This window comes from Tetranychus urticae, chromosome 1 (genome assembly GCF_039701765.1).
Source record: "Tetranychus urticae isolate SD_2017Ah chromosome 1, NJAU_TeUrti_SD_1.0, whole genome shotgun sequence".
NCBI classification, from domain to species: Eukaryota; Metazoa; Arthropoda; class Arachnida; order Trombidiformes; family Tetranychidae; genus Tetranychus; species Tetranychus urticae.
In genome coordinates, this window is record NC_142958.1 from 31,863,816 (window position 1) to 31,884,194 (window position 20,379).

General features: G+C 31.9%; 2 protein-coding genes and 1 long non-coding RNA gene across 10 annotated transcripts; all 3 read right to left on the reverse strand.

Moving 5' to 3' along the window:
* Nucleotides 1-3,546: 3,546 nt before the first annotated feature.
* Nucleotides 3,547-4,739, reverse strand: LOC112538782 (uncharacterized). 2 transcript variants are annotated; one of them, XR_003082125.2, is made up of 3 exons: nucleotides 4,514-4,739; nucleotides 4,246-4,437; nucleotides 3,547-4,181 (listed from the first exon to the last, which is right to left on the reverse strand). It is a non-coding gene; the product is annotated as an uncharacterized LOC112538782 (long non-coding RNA). The 2 variants fall into 2 exon arrangements; XR_003082124.2 differs by having other exon boundaries at nucleotides 3,547-4,437.
* A 4,546-nt stretch (nucleotides 4,740-9,285) lies between these two features.
* On the reverse strand, nucleotides 9,286-17,240 carry LOC107362118 (uncharacterized). 7 transcript variants are annotated; one of them, XM_089266802.1, is made up of 6 exons: nucleotides 17,018-17,240; nucleotides 16,233-16,926; nucleotides 15,039-16,019; nucleotides 12,190-12,408; nucleotides 11,748-11,843; nucleotides 9,286-9,634 (listed from the first exon to the last, which is right to left on the reverse strand). In XM_089266802.1, exons 3-6 carry the CDS (start codon nucleotides 15,165-15,167, stop codon nucleotides 9,539-9,541), a joined length of 540 nt encoding a protein of 179 aa, XP_089122928.1. In that variant the 5' UTR covers nucleotides 15,168-16,019; nucleotides 16,233-16,926; nucleotides 17,018-17,240; the 3' UTR covers nucleotides 9,286-9,538. The 7 variants fall into 7 exon arrangements, with proteins under 7 accessions (XP_089122928.1, XP_089122926.1, XP_089122923.1 ...); XM_089266800.1 differs by having other exon boundaries at nucleotides 15,039-16,024; XM_089266797.1 differs by having other exon boundaries at nucleotides 15,039-16,048.
* Nucleotides 17,241-18,162: 922 nt separating this feature from the next.
* LOC107361750 (beta-hexosaminidase subunit alpha) lies at nucleotides 18,163-20,352 on the reverse strand. The gene is made up of 3 exons (XM_015928627.3): nucleotides 20,160-20,352; nucleotides 18,628-20,027; nucleotides 18,163-18,520 (listed from the first exon to the last, which is right to left on the reverse strand). The coding sequence occupies exons 1-3, from the start codon at nucleotides 20,217-20,219 to the stop codon at nucleotides 18,352-18,354; spliced, it is 1,629 nt and encodes a 542-aa protein (XP_015784113.2). The 5' UTR covers nucleotides 20,220-20,352; the 3' UTR covers nucleotides 18,163-18,351.
* Nucleotides 20,353-20,379: the final 27 nt, after the last annotated feature.

Below are 20,379 nucleotides of genomic sequence, written 5' to 3' on the forward strand. Positions count from 1 at the left end.
CTTCATCATCATCATTCTTGTGTCTTCTTTTCTCCCATAAAGTTTGTCCATAGCTGCTTAACCTTGAAATTGTAGTTGATCCAATTTATCGTTTTACGCATCATTTCAGTTCCTCTTGACGATTCAGTCTCTCTCTCTTGCTTACCTTTCATTGATAATACACGATGATGTTCACCATTATCATCATCATGATCATCATCTTATTCACACAACGGGAAGCAACAATAGCAAACCAAGCGATACAAACTATGAGGTTAACTGTTTGTTCCTATTTCCCTTTGGATGTTAATGTTTCCAGTCAACCCTTGAAACCCTTCCAGAATAGACTGAAATCTGATTTGTGAAAATACTTTAACCTCTAGATTAGCTAACAATCAATTAAGCTTGATCCTTTATTGGTCAATCTGATTGTGTATGAAGCAAGGAAACAATTGAAAACTGGAAGCAAAAAAATGTTAATTGAAACAGTTAATTGAAACAAGTTGAACCTTAATCTGACATCAAATCAACTTATTGTTTCTCTGGTAATAAATTCAACTCAATCTCTCGTTTAACCAAACAAATATTACACCAAACAAGCTTAGTTGAACTCATTCTCAATGAATCAATCAAATAAAATAATATCAATACATCGCCAAATGTAAATACATAATCTCATGCAATCATTTAAACATTTCCAAATTTACTGTCAATAATGTAACCAAACAATGAACTGGTCTGTTTTATATTTCATAACTTTGACATTTAATGCGCTGTAATTTTGTGAATATTTTAATCTAATGTAAATAAAACTGAAAAGTAAATTTCACTGAGGTCAAGAGGAACCAAAATTTTAAAATCTTAACCCAAGAAAACAAAAAAACGGTCAATTTAGGCGATTGACCTTTCAATTTGTTCAACCTGCAAAGTCTAAAAAACGCAGGCAAATTTTTCAAAATCATTATTCTAGTCTTTTTATCATCTTTTTCATTCAAATCAATAATTTATAATGACCTAATCACTCATTGCAATTTGATTTTCATTTTAGCTTATAATTTCATAAAGGAAAGATTCTTAAAGTGAAAAGCTAAAATGCAAATTGTCCATTCATTCATAAACATCAACAACGATTAACCAGTTTACCGTTAAAAGTGAAACAATACTTATCATTATCATCACCATCACCATCATTTTCATCATCATCATCATCATGCTTGTTGATTAACTTACATTTTTAATCTCACTTATTAACATCAACCTGTTTGGTCTTGGTAAACCAGAAAGCAAAACAAAACAAAACCAAAATAAAAACCAAAAACCTGATTTCATTTTCTGGTAAATCTTACCAAGTCCAATCTTGAAATGTTCAAATGACAGTTATAGTTCAAGGGACGAAAGTTCAATTCGTAAATAATCATGAAAAGTCGCAAACTTCCACTAGTCTTTCAAAGATGAAAAGACTTTTATAATAGATGAGAAAATTTCTCTTTGAAATTTACATCAAACTAAATTACTGATCTAAAGGGTGTTAAGGTTTATTTCTTGCAAATACAGGGGGAGAGAAACGATATTATCTAAAGATAAAGATGAAATCACAAAAGTAAAAGGTTAATCAAAATACCCAAGCAAATGCAAGTGACCAATTCGTATTTATCGTCATGTTATCACCATTTTTATCTTTATCTTCAGATAAGATCGCTTTTAGCTTTTCCTACTTTGCAAGAAATAAACCTTAACACCCTTTACTATCATCTTTACAACTACCGCTCACTTGTGATCTTCATGATACTGATTCTGAGGTGTGAAAAAATAGTGTTATCTTTATAATTTTCATCATTATCCCTGTACTTCACAAGCTTCCTCTTTGCATTTATAAAATATTCAATGTTTCTGTTTGAAAATAATCTGTTCATTGTTGCATCAATAACATTTCCATTTCGTCATGGGATTTTGACTTCTTTCATTTACGTTTTTTGTCTTATTATCACCAAACACCTGATATATTACCTCTACATGGTATTTTCAGTGTGTTTTAAATGGCGATTGGAAAGATTCCTGCTGTTGCTAGCTTCAATTACATTTAGCCATTTCAAGTTCAAGGCAAAGATTAGTACAAAATTAACTCTAAGCTTACTGATTATGTAACTTGTTGGGTGAATCTTTAATTTTGGCTGATTCAATGGAAATCTAGTTTTTCAATGGCTTTCATGGTTATTGGACCTTTACTTTTACTGCAATATTTTGTAGCTAATAAATTCAGTGGATCGAATTCAATAATTTAATTTTTTGATGAATAAACAAAAATCTTACTTTCCCTTTTCCTTACTTTTGATTCATTTAAGCCAAAAATCAATATACACTTGTTTAACTGTGATTTTTCAACTATTTTTTACTATTAAATTAAACTTCAATATCAACTTTCGATTGATGTAAAAGTCAAAAGCTCGGGTTGGTTTTGCTTTGGTTACAGTTTCTTACAAAGCCAACATTAAACCAAGTTGCATGTAATGTATGATTGAGAACTTGAAAGATGTGATCTTTCTTGAAGCGAGAAAAGCTAAAGAGTCTAAAGCCAGATCCAAGTTAACCAGAGGAGATTACTTCCTGGTCTTTTCCTCATTCTCTTTCCTTCTTTATATTCTCACTTTGTCTGCTCACTTGAACCATGTTTTCATGGAGCCTATTCAAGAAGAACCAGGTTTTTTCAAGATTGAGTTGCCTTTTATTCTCAAGAAAATAAACCTCAATCCAAGGCAAACATGAAGCTCGACTAACTGCATTCCTGATCATCGATCAAAGATTATCTCCATTTAACAAATGAGTTCAGAATCAACATATTAGCCGTTAAACAAGGCTACTTACTTGCCCTCAAGTTTGACAATTTATGTAAATTATTTCTTCCTTTTTTCATTAACACCATCTCATTGTTTAATCCCATGTAATTGAGTTTCAAGATTGATGCTCAAACCTCAATAAAAATTAGGAAAATCATATTATCGAAACAGCTATTAAATTCAGTCGTAGTAACACTGGGTATGCAAAGTGTACACAATAACGGTAAAGGTTAGGTAAGAGATTGAAAGTATAGAAAATAATAAAATGTCATGATTGCTTGGAAATATTTTTAAACCTTTTCGGCTCAAAATAAATCGATTTGACCTCAATTGATCCGTTTTGGCAAGACTCACCATCTAGAGGCACATCAATCAATGGTTGATGACATTAATAAATAAGATTAGGTAAAGGTCGAGACTGAACCTGATACAATTGTGCTTACGCAAACCGAAATAGAAGTGAAAAGTGACAACGAGGCCTAATCTAACAAGGCCAATAATATGGATTTAATTGTTTGCTATTCAATATCCTATTTAATTTATACTCATTGGAAGGTGATTCATCTTCAATTGTTACTTGTTTACTGGCTCAACTACAAACAAAAAGCTAAAATGAAATGCATTTTTACCTTAACAATTGTACAATCAGGTCACATTGAGATCCTATTGTTTATTGTTAACGGCCAATGACGATGGAGCCGTTTCAAGAGAGTGAAAGAGAGAGAAAAAGAAATGAAAATATCTTATCATATTTTTTTTTCGTCTTCACTTTGGTTCAAAATGATAAATAGTGGGCTTGAATAAGAAAACAACGTAAAATGACGGCAATGATGACGATCAATCATCCTCATTGATTCGGAGATTCGGGCTTGTCCACAACAACAAAGGTGGTCTTCAACATCTCATCATTTTTAGAAAGAAAGCCTTTTCTCTTAAGCTTCTTTCTCTTTTGGGTTCTTGAGACTTTTCTGGTTCCCTTAAGACAAATAACCGCAAGCCATGACCATTATTAATAGCGTTGCTATTATTAAAACAGCATTACTGTATTAAAGCCAATATGACCTAGGATCAAGTCTCGATGCCAAGTGAACTAAAAAATTCAAGTCTTGCTCTATCTTCCGCCTTCCCTGTTTTCATCTAAAATTTCATATGCAAACAGATAAACAAAAAGTGAGCTTTAAACATTTTAAGGTGTATAACAAGTGCCACTGGTTTTTCAGATAGTTCAATGGCCTTTTCCTTATCATCATGACTCTACACACACAGAAAGGGAGAGAGAGAGCTTTAAAGAAAGAAGAGGAAAGAGAGAGAAAGAGATTTGAGTGACAGCGAGAGTGGTTATTCCTCCATGGAAGTGATTCAATTAACCTGTGCAAAAAAAAGTTTTGCACTTGAGATTCACTTTGTTCACTTCTTGTAACATGCTTTTTACCTTTCTTTTTCAGTGAAACGGAAATCCTTCAGACAAGTTCGGTGACATTGCATTATTACTCTCATTAATATTATCGTTAGTTCAATGGTAACCTAGGATGGTAGAAGAGGTGGTTGAAAATACCAATGACAATAGCATTCTTTTCTTTGGTCCATTTCAAGTTGCATATTTTTCTGTTTAGCCTCAAGTTACCTGAAAAATTTAAATACATAAGAGCTTCAGAAGAGGCAAGAAAAATATTAAATATTCAGAGGTTATTACAACTCACATGAAGAATGCATGCATTAACCATACATGTGGAGCAGTCAGAATAAAGCTAGCACCTTTCAAATAATAATAATGAAGATGATGTGTTGAAAAAAGTAAGATTCATTTCTTAGGATTTTCAATGTGAAAAAACGCAAAAAATATTATCGTTCTTCAAGATAAATTGTCCTTAAGGTTGTTAGACTCTCCAAATTATATTACTGATGTACTCTTGATAGTTAGTGTGTGGATAGGGTTTGGGCCCAAAACAGCCAAAGTCAAAACAGCCAAGTCCATAACAGCCAAGTCCAAAACGGCCAAAGTCAAAACAGCCAAATACAAAGCTGCTTAAATCAAATAAAACTACTTAAATGATCAGATCTATTAGGGGTATCAAAAAGTACTTTTGTTTTTTACCACTGACTTTTGCTTCTATTTTGAATAAGTTTGACTTAATCAATAGACTCAATAATTTTGCGGACACAAGAGCATCGATATAGGTGTATGTAGACCATTTTTTGGCTCAATCCGAGTTAATTAAGTTTAATTAATTAGCTTATCAATATCCATAGGCAGGTTTTTTTGGACTTTTTTGCAATTTGAATTGATATAATTTAAGCAGCTTTGTATTTGGCTGTTTTGACTTTGGCCATTTTGGACTTTGCTGGTTTGGACTTGGCTGTTTTGACTTTGGCTGTTTTGGGCCTTTACCGTGGATAGATACCAGGAGTGTCCTCTTTAACCTTTCAGGTCTCGTCAGGATAAACGTTGCGAGATATTTCTTGGAGAAAAAATTCTCCTCTTTCTTTGTTCCATCCAAAGAAACTTGTTATAATACAAAATCTCTCAGAGTTTCGGGTTCATGTTAATAAACAGATTGTTGTTCCCTTTGTCAATGGTTCACATCATTTTCCAGAAAACTTGTCTTTCGGCTGATTCATTTAGAGTTACATTGGAAACTTTGCATGCTCTTCTTTCCCCTTGTATTCACCTCTTTTTTCTGTCACCATTTGAACTTTGAAAACTTCTGTGAAGATTGTTGAATAATATGTGAAAAAAAGCATTAGATGAACCAGTTTTCAGTATAACTTTTGTTGAAATCAACAAGCATAAAATACTCACATTGAAAGAAAGCACAGAGTAATAGTAATCCCAGACAGAGTAATAACCTCCATACCCATCGAAACTTGTATAATACACAAGTTCACCTTTGATTCAGTTCAAACAGATTCTTAAATTCCATGGTTGAGATAATCTTAGAGTTCTTAAAACTTTTATCATAAGCTCATCATGAAATAAAATTCATTAGATTAATAAATTTTCAAACCTTACCATGTGAAAAGTAAAGTCACAAAAGTATTAACAAGATAGCAACAATTTTTAAATTAAAAAAATGCAATATAAATTAGATAAACGACAAAAAGTAAAAGTAGTAATTCGATTATTAACTGTAACAATTATAGTTATCCGTACTTTTAACACATTAATCAATAATAGTTATCCAGACAAAAGATTAAAAATAGACAAAGGTGATTATAAAATCAGCTGACATTGAAAAATAAAGTGCTAAATTAGCACAGATTTTTTTTGAGCGCAATTTTTAAAAGATTAATGTCCATTTTGATGAATTATGATAATAAAAGATGATGAATAAATAGGCAAATAACGTTTATTGACCTTATATTAAATGAAGATAACATTTGTTGATTTAAATGAGGAATAAATGTGAATATGATTGAAAATAAGGCCAAATAGGCTCGGCAATAATTTTGTTATCATCATCATGAAAACTGAGTTTTGGATAATCACAGTCAATTCTATGTAACCTAACAAATCAAATATGAATATCTTTTTTATTCTTCATCATAATCATCATCATCATCATCATCATCTTCTCCTTCTTCTTCTTCTTCTCCATTGGAAAACTCACGATGAAAATTTTGATTTTATGAAAGGTCATTAAAGTCCATTTCTCAAGAAAACTTGAAGAGGCCAAAAAAATGAGAAGAAGAAGAAGAATGAAAAAAAGTAGAAAAGGTTAGGCCTTTGTTTACTATCAAGTCAACTGTAAGATCCTCCAGATGAGGATAATGATGATGAAGGAAAATAACATTGCAAGATGTTGAACAAGAATGAAGATGATGATGATAAGGTAAAAGGTTAATGAACGCTGTAAAGTCTCTAGTAAAGGCGATACTAAGGTTTCAACGTTAACAATCCGTTTCATGCCAATGGTACAACAGGTTACTCTTCAGATCCCTTCAAACTGTATTTATCATCCTTGACTTATCCTTTACGTTCATCTCATTTCTTGTTCAACCAATATTCATTTAATAACATCTAGTAACATTAAAACATTGAATTCAATTAAATTCTAAGATCGGTAAAGACTGAATATAATACAATTCAGAGGATTTTACTTGACAAATCTTTTCTTTTGAACCTGATTTGATCAAAATTGCGTTACCTTTTTTTGTCTTGCTAATGAGCCAAATGACCAAGCTTAAACTGATGTAATGATAAGGATTGAATAATAGAAGCTCAAAATTTGACCATTTTTGCTGTTGTTTTTGTTTCTTTCACCAACCAGGTCAACTCCTAATAAGATGATCATAATATTATCTCATTGAAATTCCCATTTTATTATTATCATCCGTCAACATACGGACATTTGAATGAATGTTTCAACAAAAGATCAACTTGAGTTCATCTTTCACATCTTGAACACCTTGTCTTGACCATGTTTAAGTTGCATCAGTATTTAAATGAGAAACCGGATTTCCAGTTCAGTTAAACACCATCCCTTGAATTATATCTACCTAAATGTGAATGTTTACCAGAAAACAAAAAACAGCTATTCATCAATTGCTGAGGTTTATCTTAAAGGTGAACCCAAGAAATAGGTTGAACTGAACAAGTGAACATCAGAGGATAAATTGATCAACCTAAGACGATAATGAATGTAAAATAAAACGGAAAAATAAGATAACGATTTAACAAGGCGATGATAAAAATCATGGTGTTAACCTGCTAACTGTGATTATAATTATTTCAATTTACAATCATCTTAATCTAATCTTATTTCAAATCTATTCTGTAAATCATTTTTCAAGTTAATACAGTAGTTTTAATAGACAATAATGTTTAGACATAATTTTGCTACTTCATATTGTCAGTATTGTCACTGTTAAGTTCACTAATCAATGACCACTTATTGCTCATTAAGTCTCTGATTTAGTCATTAACTGACCCTTAAATCAATCGTGGTCATAACTGTCCGTTAAACATTTGAAGATTAATTTACCAGAAATGAAATCAGGTTTTTGGTTTTTATTTTGGTTTTGTTTTGTTTTGCTTTCTGGTTTACCAAGACCAAACAGGTTGATGTTACCGTATTTCCGCGCATATAAGCCGAGGCTTATTAATGAAACGTTCACTTAAAAGCGCATTTTTCCTCACTTTAGCTTAGCACTATGTGCTTCCACACTCGTTAAAAAACAGGTTTTTTCAATGTACTTCTATGTAATTGCTTATCAGTGTTCTTATTTATGAAAATAAACATGGACTTAGCAGTGAGGAATTTCTGTTGATAAGCACAATGCTTATATGCGCGGAAATACGGTAATAAGTGAGATTAAAAATGTAAGTTAATCAACAAGCATGATGATGATGATGATGAAAATGATGGTGATGGTGATGATAATGATAAGTATTGTTTCACTTTTAACGGTAAACTGGTTAATCGTTGTTGATGTTTATGAATGAATGGACAATTTGCATTTTAGCTTTTCACTTTAAGAATCTTTCCTTTTTAAATTAAGCTGAAATGAGTATCAAAATTGCTTGAAATGAATGATTAGGTCATGATAAATTATTGATTTGAATGAAAAAGATGATAAAAGACTAGAATAATGATTTTGAAAAATTTGCCTTCGTTTTAGACTTTGCAGGTTGAACAAATTGAAAGGTCAATCGCCTAAATTGACCGTTTTTTTGTTTTCTTGGGTAAAGATTTTAAAATTTTGGTTCCTCTTGACCTCAGTGAAATTTGCCTTTTAGTTTTATTTACATTAGATTAAATATTCACAAAATTACAAAGCTTTCTATCATCATTTGAGGGTCCTCACTGTTGAGTAAGAATTGAAAAGCTTCCGCCTAGATCCTCATCTTGCCTTATTTTGGCCTTATTCAGGTTTTGGTCAATTATAAACTCGGAATTGCACTAGAGAGTCTTTTATTTTCATTGCCATGTCATCAACATGCTTATTGTCAGGTTTTCATCAACTCTCAGCTATTCAACAAACAGAGACAGGTTTTATGGAAGAGAGAGGCAAAGATGATGATGATTAGTATGAAACTGTAAGGCCAATGAACTTTTTATCAGCAAACCTCTGTCAATTAACTGTGAACTTTAATCTCAATGACCTTGGCCATCTTTAAGTGATCATCCGATTTCATGGTCAAACGGTTGATAATCATGATATGACTTACCACAGATTTAACTTACCACCAGCACAAACCTAAAAAAATATGAAGAAACCAGTTTTTAATGTTAATTTTTCATTTTTTTTCATTCAATGATGATAACTGAATATCCTTAAACCTAGTTACAATTAAATCTCTTAAAACAGTGAATCTAAATTACTGTTACATCAATAAATCATTAATAATTTCCTGACCAAAACACGCTTAAAAATTAAAACTGTAAATTTGTAGCGTTACTCTAGTAACAGAATTAAAGCGCATAATTTAAAATCTTCTCAAAATTTAACAAAAAATTAAAAAATACAATATTAAGCTAAAAATCAGCTTTTAAATAATTTATTCGGCATTGATCATTAATTTTAATTCCAAAGTAAGTAATTTCAATCAGAAATCTTGATAATAAACCCCTTCGATTGCAGCCAGATTTAGGTTGAGTTGGTTAATCTGGAAAGTAATGTTTTTACATTTCTGGTAAACAATCAGGTAAACAATCAGAATGGATAGAATGAAAATTAACCAATATTGGTCAGCAATTTGAAACATTTTGGTTCGTAAAAGGGATTCACCAGACTTTAGTTATGCATATGTCACTATGAAACCAAAAATAGGATAGTTTAGCATCGTAACCAAATGCAAATGACCCAGCCAAGCCAAATATCTGTAATGATGAAAAGGATGAGGAAGAAGATGATAAAGTTAGCGGTTTAATTTACCATGATTTAAAGTTATATCACTATATTTTGTAAGTTAACCTGTTCCCTTGCTTACATGATTGTAATGGGAAACAAAAATGGATTGATTTAAATTTGCATTTTCAAATTCATTTTATGTTATCGATCGTTTCCCAATGCGAAATATGACCTTTTTCAGGTCACATGAAATAATGATAAAGAGTATGAGAAGATGAGAAAAAAGGAGCAAAAAGAAGGGAAAATTGATCCTTTTTTTCATCTTTCCTCTTCTGTGAGTTGATCAAGGTAAACCTAAATAACGTTAACATTTATATTTGGATTTTTATACATTTTACTGAATTATGATTTAATCACGGCGTGAAAATAGAAGTGAATCTCAATGTGAATGATATTGTTATGATAAGAGATGGTCATGATTAAAATAATCATGATTATCAATGATAATCATCGTTAATAAACTAGTTCAAGACTAAACAAGGTAAAAATCATTTCTCATTCAATCGACTCTTTTTGCTTGCAGTAGCTAATAATAAGAAAAAGATGGAGAGAGAGCAAATTGTTCACTCCATTAATCAGTAATCAGTTAACATAATTATTTAACTTTGAATTATTTAAATTAAACATGAACCTAATTAAAAACTGGATCATTGAAGTGAACAAAAATGCAAGAAAAAAATGTCTGATCAGTTTGATTAAAAGGGAAATCAGTAAAGCTTAACATTAACCTAAGAGTAAGACTTGATCGGTTGACTTTACCCAAAACCGAAGGGTAAACACTATAAATCACCAATAATTATTTCGATCGATATTTGAACGCCATTTAAGTAATTAGTTATAATCTTGGATCATCAATTAACTAAGAAATTAAGTAAGATAATGAGAGCAATAAGAACCATGATGGATTCAGATGATGAAAGATGAACAGACTCTGTGCTAGTTTGAAAAAGGTAAACAAAAAGAGTCAACCAAATAGTCAGAACGATGTGCTAAATGTCATCGACGGTGACAGTTGAGTACTAAAGATAGAGGTAAAGATGATGATGAAACTGGTGTTTCGGTGACAAAAAGATATAAATATGTTAGTTAACGACTAGTTCATAAAATTGTGAACAGAGTATAACTTGGTTCACTTGTCATCCGGATCTCTTTCACTATCATCATCTACCTTTGCCGGATTGTTTTTTTATGACTGAATCTTCATCATGTTCACCATCAACATCAGCTAATATTAGTGGTTATCCCAGTGAATCGAGGTCAATTCGTCTTTGCCTGTTCTTCGCACGCATTGGTTTAGATGATGGCAAAAAAAACGGAGAAGAGAGATTCAAAGAAGAAGATGAAGACAATAATCTTTTCTTAGCTCTTTCTGCTCTCCCATTTAACAGGTTTCAATGGTGATTAAAAAAAAGAGATGATGTAGTTGATGGTGATGATGATGATTACTTTACAAAAATGGCCTAGGGCCAGGTAAATAAGATGAGGATAGATGAAGATATACTGTAAAGAATCGCAATTTATTTATATTTAGGTTAAAGCATTGAGTCAAGTTTCATCGATCCCGGATCCGCTTGACGGCCCATGTTTACAATCCTACCAATCCTCTCATCATCTTGTCCTCAAAAATCATTGCCTCAATCTTTATCATCAGTTTCATCATTTCAATCTGAATCTTTCTTCACCCTTCTGCCTCTATCTGCAACTTTCCTAGTCTATTCCGATGATCCTTATTCATTTTATCAGTTCTCACGCAATATTCAGTTATTTTGTTTCTTTCTTTATCTTCTTTTTTGAAACATTCAATCCATTGAATCTGAGCCTTTATCATCGCCATCATTATTATCGTTATCCTTTTTTTTGCCAAATCAAATAGCAACAACAGTCACATAGAAGCTTTTTAACGACCTCATTTCGGGATTAATGCCTTTTCCTTTTCGATGAGAAACCAATTGAGAAAATTTTTCAACTTTTACAATATCAGCTGGTAATCTTGATCATTGGGATTATGAAAACATAATAATGAAATGGTTTGAAATTGCAACTGGTCAATGGTCAAAGTGATCAATTACGACTAATACTCACTGATAGTAAAAGTCCCAAAGGATAACAGTTGATGAATATTATGAGTATGCTTATGAGGGCGAAAAAAACAGCACCAATTGATTCAAACACGCAAAGCTGTGAATATATGGAGAAAAGAAGATTTGATTGTATGGTTAATTGTAAATAAATATTTTCAAGTTTTCAACGATTGAACGGAAATTCAAAGTTTGGAGCCAGGAAAAAATAATCTGAAGGTGTTGACATCTGAATGATTTTGAAGTTTTGGTTCACCTTATTCAATTGATTAAATTGATGTAAATAAACCATTTTGTCTGATGATTGAAGTGCTAATGGGAGATGAAAGGATCGGTAAATTAAAAGTTAAATATTTAGTCATTAAGTAGGAACTGGAAAAACGGATAATTATGATAAAATGATAGCAATATTACAGGAAATATCATATTGATCAAGTTTGACTCACTGTTAACGGTACATTGATACAATACTCTAAAGGTTCTTGAAGACGGAAACAGAATAATAATATTGATGATAAAGAGTAAAGTGTTAACATGATTAACATGATTCGGATGGATTGGCCAGAGTAGGTTGAACAGGATAAAAGCCAACATGAGTCCATTGCAATTTCATTGATTGTTGATTCTCGTGCATAAACAATCACCAGCCAAATGACAGCAACAACCTAAATAAAGAAGAAAGAAAATTGATTAAATTAGAAAGTTAATCAGTTTAAATTGTTGACTAGGCATTGTGAAAGCAAGTTATAAATATAGAATTGTGTCCAAAAGCAGTAACCGTTAAAAGCTTTCAATTTTTGGTTGTTACATTTTAATGATACTTTGTAAACATACCTTGCAACCATATTTTGTTAACATTTTGTATATTATTTAAATCAATAATTAATTTCGATCTAATGAAGTCTTTCATTACATCTTTTTAATTGCTATTCAGTCTTTACAAATTCAATCAACAAAATGGTAACTGAGTAAAGGCTGGTTATTGATTATTATTAAATGATCGGTTAAGCATCATTTTTGAAATAATCTAGTTTGTATACTTTAAAGTAAAATGGCACCTTTGAACATTTGGTGGTGTTTTTTATTGTTGCACGTCCAGATTAAAACCGTAATAAGTCCAGGTGACAATTAAAAATTAAGTTAACATCCTGGTTAATCACAATTAGTTTGAAGACTTGAGATGATTTGATATGAAGAGTCGAAAGTATTCCTTTCAGTATAAGGCTTTACAAGTTTGAGGTGAAAAGACATTTAGCTAATTAACAGTGTTAATCAGCCTGATTAACAGTATCTTTTGATGAAAGTATAAGCTAATTAAAGCTGTTAATTAAACAGTTAAACAACAAAAAATGAATCAAACAGGCAAGAAAAGATTAATTAGTAAATAAATGTAAACAAAGAAAAGCAAAGTAAAAGCCTTTATCCACTAAAAGCCGTTAGCTTAAATTTCAAAGTTAAAGCGCTCAATTTGAAATTATGAACATGTTCCTAAATTGTTACTATTTATGTCAAAATGTTTTTTAAATTGGTTTTCAAGTTGATTAAAGACAAAATGAAAACATTAGGCAAACAAAATGAAACATTCATTACTATTCCATCTCTGATTGAACCATAGTGTAATTAGTTAGAAATAATGATTTTTTGCTTCATCAGCTCAAGGCTGATTAGTGTATTAGATTAATTAAAAAGCTAAATTGTTAGTTAATACATAAAACTATTAAATGGGTTAAGATGTTATTGATGTTTGGAAACATACAAAATTGCAAATAATCGACATTAAAACTAGGCCTTTAACCAGAAAAAAAATTCAGTTTCAAACAATTAACTTTACAGGTTTAACAGGTTTTATACATAAATGTTGAGTGTTTCAAAATATAACGGTGATTCTGGTGAAGAGGAACATGATTAACATGGAGGCACCTCAACTGATTAATCATGTTGATTCCAGTTTTCAACTCCACAGAAACAGGCTCAATTGTAGATTCAAGTGATTATAAATTTTGAGCTTTAATCAAGCTGATTGTCAGGCCGTGGCTAGTCTTTGGGCAAGTTTCATTTGACTTGCATTTTGATCTTTAATCACTGATTTGATAATAGATTAGGACGCTAATGTTGTTTCAATTGTCAGTTTACAGTTAAGTGTACAGATGATAGGGATTAATGGGTCTGGTCATCGATCAATGATCAATGATCATAATACGACAACTTTCAAACATGTTAAGATATCGCTATTTGTTATGTTAATTAATCTTATCAGGTCAACTAATTCAGGTTTCTATGGTATCCTCATTTGATTGTTAATCTGATTATGATACAAACCTCGAGTTAACAATGGTCATTATTATGATTAATCTAATCTGTTTCATTGTAAATACAAGATATGTGAGTTGCTCTTTGGCTTCGGGTTTATATCTCAAGACTTGGCTTTTAACGTGTCATTAGCTTATTACAATTAAGAGGAATCAATTCTCGTTTAATCTTCAGTGGATCCATTATAAGTAATCTTGATTGTTCTCGTTAAATCTTGTTTGAGGTTTCATCCATCAAAATCAGCAAAAAAACTCGTAATTCATCATTACAATATCTACTGGAAATACTAGATAAATATATAATCAAAAAATTATTGGAAGCAAATCAATTGCTATAAATGATTTCCTCATTAGAAACAGCAATATGGCTACAATCAAGTAATCTTAAGGACTAATGGATTTCCGGACCCAAAGTTCAGCTCAAAAATGTAAACAGAACGCAAAACAAAAGCGATTCGGCCAATTCTGCGCTTTCATTGGGGCGATATTCAGATAAAAGGGTTCAAAATGAAAGTGAAAATCAATTTGTGTGTCAAAATAGAGTGAAAAATTGGCAAAAATAATGTAAAAGGTGCTTTGTTCAATTAATCGGACAACAACCTTGTTGGTCCTCTTATTCTTGCCATTTTAATTTTGTCTCTATGGTTTACTGATTCCTCATGTCGCACGGTAACTGGTTGAGGGACACTTTTTGTACCTGTTCCTAAGCCTAACCAACACTGAAACTTGGATTTCCATTACCAACATCATTATAATCACGGTGGGCCGGGAAGTAAGAGGGAAACAAGTTGCATAGCAGATCACTGACGGGAAACTAGGAAGTTGGAGAGATAAAAATGGTGTTTTTTGATGATAAAGATGAGCTTACGACAGATAGGGAAAGAGAGTGAGAGATTTACGTGAAAATGGAGCTAAATTCATATGTTAAACTCACGCACAGTACATAAAGTTGATTAGACTAGAATCACCATGTTAAGTTATCTTACCGCTTGAGCTATTCTCAACAATCCATATCGATAATTGACGAACTCCGTGTCAATGAGTGGCTTCTTGGGTTGCTTTAGATTCTCCAAAGGTTCATTTGATTGTTGACATCCAGATTCAATTGATTCCATTGTTGGTGGTGAATATTATTATTTAAAAACTTTCATTATCAGATTGTGGAAATATAAAAAGGTAAACATTACCAAGTAAACTTCAAGATCAAGGTAAAGCCAGTGAAGATGAAATACTGTTTAAAGATGCTAATTTACAGATTTAGCTATTAAATAAAAGCACAAAAATATTTATGAATGTAATTGTTGAATATTTAACTTTATAATTACTTAAGAGCATCTCGGAAGGTTAGACTCTAGAAAGGAAATACATAAACAGCTGGTCGTAGGCTAGGTGTTTGACTCGGTAACACTTGACTGTGACTTTTCTTGATTGTAATTAAGTTTCTACGTTTCAAGCTATGATTCAACTGATAAAGGGTTCAACGAGAATACATCTTCATGATCAGTAACAAATTTCCATGTGTTCAAATTAAAGTTTGTTGAATTTAATAAGCTAGTGTTTCGTATACCAAAGGAAGATGCCAAATTATTTTTAACTCTTGGCCTGTATACAAATTGTGGATCAGAGAGCCTGAACCAAGCCTGGAACTGTATCCATGCTGAGAAACTAGTATAAACAATTAACAGATTAATTTGTATTGTTTTAATATATAGATTAATTGGAATGATTTGTTTACTCCGCAACTTCTGGTTTAGGCCTAGGAAACTGAAGGCCTGACAGCAAGACTTGGGTCTTCAATTGGAATCCAGTTTTTAGATATGATTGTAGTATTAAAAAATTACATCAACATTTGATTTAGCTGAGCAATAAATTTATTCATTGGTGGATAGACACACATCCATAATTATGCTTTACAGCGTGATAATTGACTTAACTGATTTAACCATACAGTTAATATAACTCCAGATCTTTGCTTGAATAGAAGAGTAAAATATTACTTTAGAATGGAAGCGAAATATTAATAATAATGATAAACGATGAAAAGAATAATAGATTAGTGAAGAGAGGAGGAAAATTATGATGATGATGATGATTGTGATGAAGAGGGAAGAAAAAAAAACTTCATATTAGACAGGCTCAATGGATCGTAACAAGTCACTCAGTATTTTTCATTTTCTTACCTCTTCTTCTTCTCCTTCTTTTCATGTTTAACATGTCTTCATCATCTTAAGAAACAATTTTTTAGAGTTTACCTCTTCGCTTCCCAAGATAAGTTCAATGAATGACCTGAATTGGTGCAACCTTCAAAAATAACTTCACTCGAAGTTATCAAAGTGCGGAGAGTAACAAGTAAAGAAGAGAAAGAAAACTGGTGAAGTTGATGATCATGTTGATGAAGAGAGGTAGAAAAATGTTTCTCTCCAGCGATACATTTAAATCTAGGTCAAATGGTACAACGACCTCATGATATTAAATCAAATAATATGACTTGACTTGAATTCAGGTATAATTACAATGAACTTGAATCCATGAATGTGTAAAATCTTAAGAAACCATTTCTATCCTTTTATCCTTGTATAACATTCAAAGGTTATCAGCTGAAACTCTTGTCCATAATCAATTCACCGTTTCTCTAAACATTTACACATTACACACGTTTTTGGACTGTTAATTATTTTCTTGATTAAATAACGATTCTTGACTTCTGTTCGATTTGACAGGAACCTTGATTGTTTCGTTTATCCATATCGGTAAAAAGTGTCGATAGTTAAGCACTTTAGCCTGTACCGCCAGTCTTTATTTACAAGATATGTTTTTATGATTTCACTTCTCATCCATTTCCAAATTTAGGTTTATCGACGGGTGTTAAAGAACCTGGAAAATATGAAATGATAGATTAGAAAAAAAGTAAACCATTGATTAGGGCAACAATTAATTATGATCTTTGATCATCATCTTGACTTGCCTTTTTGTTTTTATATCAAGTTATTTTAATCGTCAGTGTGGAAGATGAAAGTCCGTGTTTAGAGATCAAATCTTCCATTATTAGACCAACTAGATAGATAAATTAAGTCGGGTGACCCTAAAAAATGCTCTCAAACTTTTATCTTAATTAAGTCGAGTTTACAGGGAAATTAAATTTCAAAGCAACAATCAAACAAACAAACTGTTGTGAAAGTCAGTTACATTCAATATTTATTGAATAAGCATTCACATGTCGACATCTATCGGCTGGTATGAAAGTTTTTAAGTTTAATTAAGCAAAATCAAAGTTAGTTGTTTTGATTTGACTTGATTTAATTTCTCATAATTTTACAAATATTTTATTAAAAGTCAGAAAATTTTCAATAAAATTACAAAAATTTGCTTCTTTTATTTTGCTTTGGTGAATAACATAAACGTCTTAGCAATAAACAGTGAACACGCTCGCTACCGTAGCAATTAGCAATTTTACTTTTATTAGAGAACTAAAATTTAGAGTGTCTGGTTGAATAAGAATGTTAATCTGTTTTAGAATAAATTCAGCAGAAACAAAATTCCGGCCTGGGCTTTGAGTAAATGACAAAATAAAGTAAAAGGAGAATTAAGAGAATCGAAAGTATGAATTTTTTCCGTATTTTGATTTTGAACAGTCAATTTAGTATCATCATCGAAGCTATTGTCATTTATGTCATCTTTTAGAAATGATTTATATCTATTACAAGGACGTTTGTGCAGCTTCTGATTGAATAGTTATTAAATCAATTCTTTAAATGCTGTTATTTCATAATTCAATACCAATATTGTCTATCAAAACAATCAAATCTTTGTCATTAATGTTTGCTTTAGTCTCCTGTAAATTGTCACTTCTCATTGTGACTCATACACTGCACAGACTTTGAATGTTGGGTTGAAAACAAGCAACGAAGTGTCAGAAAGCATCATTCACTGAAATTTCATTTTGTGGCCTACAAACGCACTCAAACGATACATTTTTAAAGCCTGACTTTACTTCTCAACCTGCTAAATCAATGAGTTTTTAACAGTTTCAACTTTTCTAAACTGCTGTGATTTACGATTAAGATTTCTATTGTTTAATTACAAAAAGTATGACAGTTACTGACAAATTACTTGCAAGATAAAATATATTTTTAATTCTTGATATCGTTTTACTGAAAATCGACTATATGTTATTATTAGTCAATGATCATGGTTATTGAAATCGTTTATAAATTATTTATTGAAAAATTTCAATGAACTAGCGTTAAAATAACAATTTTCTTGTATCAAATTGAGTATATTGCAAGTTGGAGAAAAAAATTAAACGCAAATGTCACATTCGCATGAGCCTGGTCCTTGAACAGGTTCAACTCGTATTCCTCGTTTAAGCATCCGACATCTTTGGTCATCCAATCGTGGTATCGCTGATGTAATCGAAGTCACATCTTTGGCACTCCAAAGTCTCTCTGCTACTGCTGAAGCTCGAACCCTGGAGGATGAATAAAGTAATTGATAATAGATTGAAGCTAACTGTCCAAATTTCATTTCTGTTGTTTAAATGAAGATCTAATCAGTAAATAAAATTAAATTGCTTACCATGTTCTTGAGATAACATTATTGCCATCAACCCATTCACCCCACATACAAGCTTCGCCACCAATAACTAAGTCATATTCACCATGTGAAGTTACATTGAAATGAAGTGGTTCTACCTTGTAATAAGTCTGCCAATCTGATCCATATGAAATATAATTAAGATACCAAGGAGATGATAGAATGGTTCGATAGCCGCCAGCAACGACTTTCGATAGTTCTGATTGATAATCCCCACTTTTCCAGACATGGACAACAGCATCAGATCGTAACTTAACTCCATTATCAAAGACTTCTTGCCATACAATATAATTTTTCTTTAAAGTATCCATAATATTAACAAGCTTTTGTAAATAAAAGCTTTCCAAGGCTGCATAGTCTCCAGTAATACCCTGTGATTCCATGAATGAATTGATATCAGGATTAGATTGCCAACATGAGAAATCGACTTCATCTCCACCAAGATGAACAAAGTCGTCAGGGAAAGTTTTGGCGATCTCAGCGAAAAGAGATTTTAGAAAAGTGTAAGTGCTATTTTGAGATGGATCAATAGGACCATAAGAACCCTTAACAGGTTTACCTGCTTTATAACACTGAGTCAATAATCCAGGAATACCTTTACCCCAAGCTAAAGTGTGACCAGGAGTATCAAATTCAGCAATAACTCGGATACCTCTGACTCGAGCATACTCAAGAACAGTGCTTACGTCTTCTGGGGTATAAATATGAGTTGGTCTAAAAGCACCAGCAGCACTTAGTTTAGGGAAAGTTGAGCTTACAAAGGGAAACGATTGATCATCTACTATATGCCAATGGAAGACATTCATTTTATTGTAGGCCATCGCATCGAGATTTTGAAGGAGAAGATGAACGGGAATATAATGACGAGAAGTATCCAGAAGAACACCTCGAAATGTGAATCTGGGATAGTCAACAATAAAGGTTGAATTAATTATCCAATTGCCTTTGTACCTTGTAACCAGCTGACTGAATGTTTCCAAACCTCGTAAGATACCCCAAAATGGAGCGAACAGGGCAGCATCCTCAGGATAGTCAGCTGTTCTCACTCTTAAAGTATAAATCTCAAAACTTTCAGAGGTAATGAATTTTTCACAAGAGTTGGTATCAATGCTTAAATTGAACAATTGTCCACCATAATTTGGATCATTTGTGATATCTTCAACTGGTTCAGTTGGCAGCTTTTTACCATCACAATCAGTATTAAGCCGTGAACAATCTGAGAGGAAGAGCAGTTTACTGTAACGTTCAATCGCTTTCTCTAATATTTCACATCCAACACGCTCTTTGGCTAAAATCAGCTTAAATGATGAAGGGTCCAGAGTGTAAAAAGTAGCACCTTGATTTAAGATTTGTGGTTGAGGCCATAAGTTAGCACAATTGACCTGCAATTGAACAAAATGTTTGAAATCGATAGAAATATATTTGAAATCTTGTCTACAGAGATCTTGAATGGCTAAAAATAGCCATAATAGCGCTTAGGCTAGTGTAAATATTGAAAATCAATGATTACATACCCGTTGAAGACCGATGGAGACACAAAAGATTGTTAATGGCAGCAACAGCTGTGAAAACATTGTTTCCTTTTTCACTTGTGTTCGGTTTATAAATTGGATTAATTATGACAGAACAGATTAAGCGTCAGTTGGTTAATTAATTAAAGGATAAAATTGTTACCAGTTTTAAAACGGTTGACTTGAACAAAGGAAAACAAAAATTATATCCTCTGATATTGTT

Coding starts and splice junctions, on each gene's coding strand:
- LOC107362118 (XM_089266802.1), bottom strand. CDS start 15,167: ATGGAATCAATTGAATCTGGATGTCAACAATCAAATGAACCTTTGGAG. Junction 11,844..12,189: donor GTATCAATGTACCGTTAACA/GTGAGTCAAACT, acceptor ATATATTCACAG/CTTTGCGTGTTTGAATCAAT. Junction 9,635..11,747: donor CTTTGGGACTTTTACTATCA/GTGAGTATTAGT, acceptor TCATCATTACAG/ATATTTGGCTTGGCTGGGTC.
- LOC107361750 (XM_015928627.3), bottom strand. CDS start 20,219: ATGTTTTCACAGCTGTTGCTGCCATTAACAATCTTTTGTGTCTCCATC. Junction 20,028..20,159: donor TCTCCATCGGTCTTCAACGG/GTATGTAATCAT, acceptor GTTCAATTGCAG/GTCAATTGTGCTAACTTATG. Junction 18,521..18,627: donor AATGTTATCTCAAGAACATG/GTAAGCAATTTA, acceptor TTCATCCTCCAG/GGTTCGAGCTTCAGCAGTAG.